We start from the raw sequence: 8,974 nt of genomic DNA on the forward strand, positions 1-8,974 counted from the left end.
TGCCACACCAACCTTCGTTCCATAAGAGTATTATTTGACCACGTCAGACGAGATAGTGTGCGATAAAAAAAATTTATTTATGACAATAAAGTATGATTAGAAAATTAAAAAGACAGAAGATTCACAATCTTTTTTTAAGAAAAAAGAACTGCAGTCAAACCGTTAATGTGAGTGAAGCAGGACAACACCACAGAGGAAAAACAGCCTCTGGACAATCGAAAGTCGAGCAAAACGCAGCGAGGTGTTGGGTAGTTTTCCTCGTCTTTCACTCACTATCAAATTTGGAAACGTGGTAAAAAAAAATTCCAGATGGATTGGTTTGTTGGACAAGTCTTTTCGTTTGATGCAAGCTACTACACAAGAACCATCTTTGAATGGACTGCTGGCTTGCAAAAGTGCAGAAACCCAGACGGGTCAAAAGGGAGCAAAAGTTGATCCAGGAATGCAGCTCATCACCTGCTTAATTAGGCATTGGTTATTATGAAACTTTTAACCATCTAGGTTAACATGTGTGCTTGTGTGATATATTATATATTAAGCATAATGGAATTGGTGTTACCATAAAGACATTGACAAGCTACTGATGAACCTTCCATGTTGCATTTTTTCACGGCTCTTTTCGTTTTCCTATCAACACCAGTTACACTAACCATGAACCTTTACAAACATCTAGTAACAGTGGAAGGGAGTGTACAAGCATCATTGGTTTGTTTTGGTCAGAGAAGTTAATAAGTATGACAAATTAACTTAAAATAAGTGGAGACTGCACTAGCAGTAGTGTTCCAAGGTACTACTAACAAGAGTCCACAAACAAAAAGGGGCAATGCAGATGTACAGTTTGTTCTAAAATGATATTACTGACCTAAAAAATGATATTACTATGATAGCAATTAGCAAATGTTGCAACTATGGTAATGATTTTGAGCATGAACTTGGTGGAATCGGATGCAAGGGCATCAACTAGGGGTAGCGAGCATGAATTTTGGTGTTGTTACTTATTTATAAACTTTCTTCACATACCAATAGGCAATAGAAACTACATGTAGGAACTTATTTGGACTTTTAGCAATTTTTAAAAAATTTAAATTTGAATATTCATCACACCAAACAGCGTGAGCACCGTTACCGTCCCCCGACGGAGACACGGTTTCGTCGACGCTGGTGGTAACCAATGCTGAAAATCATTTGAAGAACTTCCGCAGCATTTCCAAAAATTTAGAAATAATACCGGCTTTATATAATCCAATCTAATTGCCGTTTATTATATTCTTGTAGAAATGGAAATGGAATATTCTTTAAATTATAGAGCCAGAAACAAGCGTTAGAAGAAACTATGCCACGAAAAAAAAAATCCGAAACTCTGTCCTGTTGCTAGCCTGATGCCGTACCATTAAGCCGATGACATATCCACCATGCTACACGAGATGCTACACTGGGAACATATCCATCAAATCATCAATTCGACCTGTTGTTCAATCGTGATTTCATACAGCAGCTCAAGCCTTCAAGACGTGGAAGCAACTTCAGTAGGCGGCCATCCTGTGATGTTCGGTCCAGAAAGCTGTAGCCTGTAGGCTGAAAAAGCCCCTGAATTATTCATGATCATGCCCGAAGCTTTATTTTCAAGAGCTGGCATCGTGCTGACTCTCCATCTTTGGGGGGTATATTGTGTCGAAGACGACCAGCGTAAAGACGTTTCTTACTTCTGCAGGTGTACCATGAGATAGATCATGATAATCGATATTCCCATCGCTCTTTGGTTCGTAGCCATGCTCCTTTTTTCCATGTTGGACACACTCAATTAATTTGAGAACCTTTAGGTAGGCTTGTAGTGGGATGAATACCTAGAAGGAATAGAGGTCATTCTTTGACAGAGATAAAGAGGACAATGATGCAAACTGTTGTAATTACTGTAAAAATGGAAAGGATGTTCAGACATTCAAAGCCCTAAGCAAGTATCAAAAGGCACCTGTTTACTGATACTAACGTCTAATATAAGTTCTATCAAGGTTTTAATTTTCTTCAAAGGAAATGAGGACATTTTCTATCACAAATTTAAGGGCACTATTGTTGCCTAGCTAAAAAAACAAATATTATATATAGAATAATAACAAACAGCAGTAATGGATCTTATGCCTCATGGTACGTATGAATTTATTTGAGTTCATACCCTAAAAATCCATAGATGTAGCACATGTTAGAATATATGCATTTGTAGACATTTGAGCAAACATATAAACAAATCAAATTCAATGACAACAGATGTGTACAAAGTTGTCTTTAACAGTTCACATGATCAATAATTTTTTCAAGTGCACATGTTATAACATGTACTACATATATGTTTTTTTTTCTCTCTCTCAAGTGCACGTGCATATGCAACTAGGCGGACATTCTAATTTCCCCATGATAGAAGTTACAATTATAGAAGTATGGCTGAGGTGTCAACATCCTATATTTCTAAATGGCTAAACGGGTAATTGCAACAAATAGAACAGACCTCATGATTTCCAAGAAATGAAAAGGCATCTACACAATAAAAATGGAAGGTGGAAACATGATGTGCTTACAAGGTCTGAGGATGGTGCTTGAGGGATTTTTGCCATAGCATTTGCAACAAAATACTCATCAGTCATTTCAGTTAGTGCTCGCCGCATCGAGGCAGCCAGGCTTTGCACCTCAGCTAACAAATGCTGATCATCCCAAACTTTAGGTTCTAATAGCTCTGAAAATTCAGCATTATGTTGACGGTTGATTGATTTTCCAATATCTAGTGCCAATGACATGTCACCTCCAAGGTATAGAGCTAGTGCGAAAGTAGCTACTACTAAAGGATCACAAGGTTTGCGTACCAATGCTTCATGAAGTGCTAAAATACTTATCCTGTAAAATTACAGTAGAATAAATTACCATTTTGCAGAACAATAGTGAATCCAAGGAACTAATTTCAAATAAAAACATGTGCTTTTTGAAAGGAGAGAGGTTTGGAACATTTAATTCTTAAGTAGCATCCATAATAACTTCATGAAATTCCATCTTTGTCAGTTTAAACAATCCATGACAGTTCGAAAAAAGCAATGTATATAAATTTTGGGCTTGGCTGCAAATAGCAAGTTGAATAATGCAAATCTCACCACAAACTATTATGGCACGGCCTGTTAGGTGCAAGAAAACTATCCAACTTTGAAAATAAAACCTGCATGAAAAATAATTAAAAAATTAGCAACTATATAGCTCAAATTAAAATGTTGTAATGTGAATTAACAAAATCTTTCACGATCAAGAATTTGAAAGTACTCCCTCTATTTCATAATGTAAGACTATGAATCTAGACATGTATAAAAATGATATAAATTTATCAATAGATAAACCTACAAGGACTAGAAAATCTTACAATATGCAACAGAGGGATTAATTCAGAATGATCATCCATCCCAAAGTTAAAAGTGCACATGAACAAAGTTCTGTTATGCAAATAAAACATAGATAGAACAAGCAGAGCACAAGAAACATGAGGTGCAATTTATTTTGAAAACCTGCAGCAAACAAAGTTGCAACATGGCAAAATATTAACATTGCAAAAGGTCCACTTGAGTAAATCTCTCGTACATCATTAAGAAGCAACAATTTTGAGGACAACCATGGCTCATAGTCATGGTGTGAGGTGCGTAATCTTTTTCCAGCTTCAATTAACTAAATAGCTAGAAATCAAACTTACCAGTAGCATGTTAGTTCCTTTATCCTTCCTCTTAAAACGATTTGAAGAAAAATATGCTGCCTGTACAGTACAATCAAATCATTCAGACAAAATCATAAAGCTAAAAGCCATATGAAGACTATTAAAATCTAGATACTGCATGCATTTCAGAAGTTAGACTTATAGGTTTTATCCAGCAATTAATAAAATTATACACATCAAAAATTATATAAATATACTCGTATTTCAAATTAAATTTTTTACAACATTGGTTTTATAGCTCTAACAGTATATTCCATAAGAAATCAATGTCAGAGTCTAATTTTGAAAACTTCTCCAAATCAAAATATTCCCTACAAAAGTGGATGGAGTATATATGTTCAGGGGAGAGTAAAGTTATACCTGAAAAGGCAGCAAGTGTTCAAGGAGACCAAATCTCCACAGCAACCTTAAAGAAGCTTCAGCTGAACCATAAGCAAGCATATAATTAACCTCCATGAGTATTCTTCCCTGTAGCAGATAGACATTTAGAGGAAACCATATAAGCTACTTTATTGCTTTTAAAAGAAAAGGAAACAAAACATTCATTAAAAAAGATAGTTCGCATGTCAAGCTTTGACCTTATCAAGTCTTGCCACAGAGCAGGCAAGAGTTCTCACATAATAAGCTGTTTCTTTTGGAAAGTTGAACCCTAAACGAGCTGCAATTCTGATTGCACGTAGAATACGAGCTGTTAATTACATGGTAACATTAATACCAAAAGTTCAGACAGAAAAATGTAGAAAATACACAGTTGAATTTCAGATACTGACCACAGTCCTCCTGGAATGATGTGCCAGCTGGAATAACGGTACGAACCTAGTAGAAGGGCATAAAGAAGATCACAGAATGGAGTCACGATTCATGAACACAGAAATAGGGTGATCAGGTGCTGAACGAATAAAAATATAAAGTAAATAGGTACAGCAGACCTTAGCTTTCTTAATATCCTCAATACCTCCGAAGTAGTCGTATATCTTTTCTGCATATGGGTTGAACATTAACCTGCAAACATTTATGTTTAGAAAAATATAGACACTTAATCCTGGAGTATGGCAGACAGGGATCTTCAAAAAGGATAGATGCACTAACCCATTTATAGTGAAGTCCCTCCCTTGGCAATTTTTCCATCGCATATAATCATTTTTGCTACAATGGGGGCTCTTGGATGTGTAGATTTGATTGCTAGTCGACCCTCGTGCATAAGTGTTAAAACTTGATACCTACCAACAATAAAACATCATATCCAGCTGGCTACAAATCATAAGCTGCGAAAGAAAAAGAAAATCTAATTTGCCAGAATCAAAGTGTGCAGTTTCCAATATTCGTCAAGATGGATGTGTGCAGTTTGCCATAAAGAACCCAAAAAACAAGGTATGTGCTAAGGATATCAAAATTGACAGATAATAAGAATGACTGTGTCCTAACCTCAACGATTGAATTGTTCTCATATACATGACATATTGGAAACCGCCTTCCTACTATGACAGCTGATCCTGAGAAAGTGTCTTTCACCTGCAGAAGTTGGAAAGTAATATTCATAATCACTATAATGTACTATAAATTAACATATGCAATGCTGCTATCAACAAGCAAACTTTACGTCTCACAAAATAGTGAAAAATTTGCAGGCTTTTTACATGAATGTTTGAAATATACCTCTATTTTAGAACATGGGATCATACATTTTCTACTGCACAGAATATATCTTTGTCAACACTCAACAATATAATTTTGTCATTGTGAAATGGGGAGGTGGAAAGCCAATGCCAAATGCATGCCAAGCAAGTAATTTACTTATCTTTGTTGACGATGATAGTTGCAAAACCACCGTGGCAAACTTACTATGAACAAATTTCAAAAACTAGGTCTAGGAAAATGCATGCTACAAACCTTGGCTACACAAATTCATGTAAGAACACTTCATCCTTCTAACAAATAAACACATCACTTCATCAGGGTAACAACCATGGTAATTTTAATTATAACCTGCCTAAGATCAGCTGTTGTTATTATGTCAAAATCTTTTGGGGTTTTCTTCATTATGAGATCTCGAACACAACCACCAACCAGGTAGACATCATATCCTGCAAAAAGACGAAAGATATCATCAAATAGTAATATATTATAGCATGGCAAGTTTTTTTTTTTTGAAAAAAAGGAAGGTAGCCCAGTTGTAGCACCTTATAGTTCAGAAAAAGGAAGGCAATGAAATGTGGGCCAGTGTCAAATATGCGAAACACACGATTGACAGTGTCATTTTTGCAATTTTCTCCAGAAGGAAGGGGGGGCAAGGTGGATTACAAACATCTGTTGGATACAGTAGCTTACAATGAAATAATCATGTAAGGCATTTGATGGTAAAGCAGAGTAAGTTTAGTTCCCACTATAATTCATCATTTCACCTTTTCTTTAACCAGAGCAGGCTAGCACTATAGCTAAGTATTGCAACAGAATCAAATATGTCATAAAGTATATTTAAAAAAATCGTTAGGAATATTGATAAAAATTGAGAGTTTTACACTAAATCCATACCAACGAATGTAACTTGAATGAAATATCATCTGTAAATGTTTATCCAGAGATGGCAAATGACACGTTCCCATGAGAGAAACTTTCAGAATGTTGTTTGCCATGTCGCTCCATTCATGATAGTCTGCTCTGTTAATTTATATAGGATGTCTTTTGATTTTAAAGAGACAGACTTTAAATTATTTGACCAACACTCAGTTAAATTACAAGTAGATCTAAGTGTAAAAGTCATAGTACCAATAGATCTGTACTTTCTTTTGTTTTCCCACGGTGAAAGTTTTACAACTATTAATAATATAAATTTAGAGAAATAAATGGTCAAAGTTTATTCTCAAATACATTTTGAAATCAAAATACACCTTGTAAAAATGCACAGAGGGAGTACATGGCAACACATTTCCCTCAATCTTAATAGCATTTGGATAGCCCCTTCTTAGACCATCCTCGCAAAAAAAAAATAAACAAAAAAAAACATCACAACACAGAATGATCATTTCCACTCGTGCTTGATTTCAGAAACAATAAGCATTGCGCAGCTCAATTAGCATTTCAGCATTTATACCGCAAAGCAACACGGGCCAAAAGGGAACACACCTTTGCTGCGGAGGCGGTGGAGGACGTTCCAGGCCTCGCCGGGGATCATGGAATCCCTGATCCCGAACCTCTTCGCGCTCACCTTCTTCCACTCCGGCGCCTCCGCCCCACCTCCACCTGCGCGCGCCCCGAGCCCGCCGCATCCGGTAAGCAAAAGCGAAAACCCGACGGGGGGGAGGGGTGACCCCAACACGCGGTACGGGAAACGTACCTTCGTTCGCCGCGGGGGCGGTGGAGGGGCTGGAGTCCGAGGAGGGCGCGGGGGAGGGCGACGGCGACGGGGAGCGGCGCCTGCGTCGGCGCGGGGCGGCGGCCAGCGCGGCGAGCTGGGACGGGGCGACGCGCCTGGGGCGGGAGAGCGCCCCGAGCCCCGCCGCGGCGGCGAACCGCAGCTCCGGCGAGCGCAGCGCCATTCCGGCGGCGGCGGCTCGAGCGAGGCGAGGAAGGGTTGGATGAGGCGGCGAGGCGGGGCGGGGGGAAGGGATATTCGAGGATGCCTCCCCGGCCTCCACCTATCGCTGACCGGTGGGGCCCACCACCCCAGTGACGGGCCTTGTCGGGCCGGGCCCCCACCCGCGGGTATAGATAAGGGCCATAGTCTTTGAAGATGGGCCGGGCCGGATGTGGGGTGGGCTGGGCTGAGCCGACAAACGGAAGCGGGCTTGGATCAGCTTATGGGCTGAGTTGCTTCCAAACTTGTTGAAGGACACGTTTTTTTTTCTCTTTTATAAAGAAAGCTCTCTATGTAGACTCTCCTATGGTTTCGCTGCTCCGAAGCTAAAATTTAATTTCTGAGTTGATTTGTGTTTTTTTATAGTTTGTTTTACCGCTTTGCTTTTGAATCGATACAGATATATATATATTAAATTTTATCCGTAAATTATGGTTTTTGTGCAAAAATGTTGTTTCACGTTTCTTCTAAAAGGCGAAACGATGGGAGCTAGAAATTATTGAAAAGTAAAATAAAAAAGTTCATATTAATCAAGGTTAAGTGTATATAACTGGCATCTAAACGTGTTCACCTGTGTCTCTCTCTGTACACTTAAAATGTATATATAGGTCACAGAGTTGTTAAATTGTGTTTTCTCGTCCCAATCTATCACAGACTTCTATAATCCCACGTGCCGTTGCCGTAGTATACACCACCTCATAATTTTTATTTTTGATGCTGACGTGCATGAAAAGAAAACATAAAAGAAGGATCAAAAGGGGGAAAATGAGAGAAGTAGGGGAAAATGAAAATAAGGAAAAATATATTCTAAAAAGGCGATGCAACCTCATTTGTTTGGCCTGCTACATCAACAACACGTGGCATGCTATACGGCTCACGGTAGTTTGGGATTGAAATGGCACATTTTATTAGGTTTTGCGATCTATGGATGTACTATGAGAGTATATAAATATTTGCCACATGCTAATAAGTTTAAATACTTTTTAATTAATCATATATACGCTAATACCTTCCCTATCTTCACGTACCCCGGATCAATCCATAAAAAAAAAAGGAAAATCGAAGATGAAAATTACTACCTCCATTTTCTAACGTAAGATGTTTGACTTTTTTAATTGTAACGTTTAACTTTTTGTCTTATTCAAAAATTTAGTATAAATATAAAAAATAATGAGTCGTGCTTAAAGTTCTTTTAATAATAAAGTAAGTCACAAGCAAAATAAATAATATTTCCATATTTTTTTAAATAAAACAAGTGATCAAACGTTATAAGAAAAAAGTCAAAACACAGTGAGTACGATTTAGTGCGAGAGTAATCGGAGATTAGAGCAGAACAGTTCAACCACTGCCATGCCACACATGTACGTCAGTACGTGTACATGAATACATATGCAGCTGTGCACGCTTACGTACGTGAAAAAAAAACTCTGGGCAGTTTTTTTTTAAAGAAAAACTCTGGGCAGTTTAAAATTAAAAGCAGGTACCCAAAAATATACTAACAGTACTAAGATAAATTTCCACGGTTCCATTGAGCGCCAATTATGGCATATATGGTTAATTAAATATTAAGTACTACCTCCGTTTCAAAATGTATAACGTTTGACTTTTTTTTTACAACATTTGACCATTTGTCTTATTTAATAATTTAGTACAAATATAAA

The 8,974-nt window shown here is 37.7% G+C and overlaps 1 protein-coding gene across 2 annotated transcripts; it reads right to left on the reverse strand.

The window, feature by feature from the left end:
* Window positions 1-1,232: 1,232 nt before the first annotated feature.
* Window positions 1,233-7,300, reverse strand: LOC102715007 (poly(A) polymerase I-like). 2 transcript variants are annotated; one of them, XM_006652163.3, is made up of 13 exons: window positions 7,074-7,300; window positions 6,863-6,979; window positions 5,726-5,823; window positions 5,165-5,251; window positions 4,829-4,959; window positions 4,669-4,741; window positions 4,510-4,555; window positions 4,318-4,427; window positions 4,100-4,207; window positions 3,719-3,778; window positions 3,135-3,196; window positions 2,571-2,883; window positions 1,233-1,844 (listed from the first exon to the last, which is right to left on the reverse strand). In XM_006652163.3, exons 1-13 carry the CDS (start codon window positions 7,273-7,275, stop codon window positions 1,623-1,625), a joined length of 1,629 nt encoding a protein of 542 aa, XP_006652226.2. In that variant the 5' UTR covers window positions 7,276-7,300; the 3' UTR covers window positions 1,233-1,622. The 2 variants fall into 2 exon arrangements, with proteins under 2 accessions (XP_006652226.2, XP_040379649.1); XM_040523715.1 differs by lacking the exons at window positions 6,863-6,979; window positions 7,074-7,300 and adding an exon at window positions 6,628-6,808.
* Between the last annotated feature and the right edge of the window lie 1,674 nt (window positions 7,301-8,974).

Source organism: Oryza brachyantha, chromosome 4 (assembly GCF_000231095.2).
Source record: "Oryza brachyantha chromosome 4, ObraRS2, whole genome shotgun sequence".
Classification (NCBI taxonomy): domain Eukaryota; kingdom Viridiplantae; phylum Streptophyta; class Magnoliopsida; order Poales; family Poaceae; genus Oryza; species Oryza brachyantha.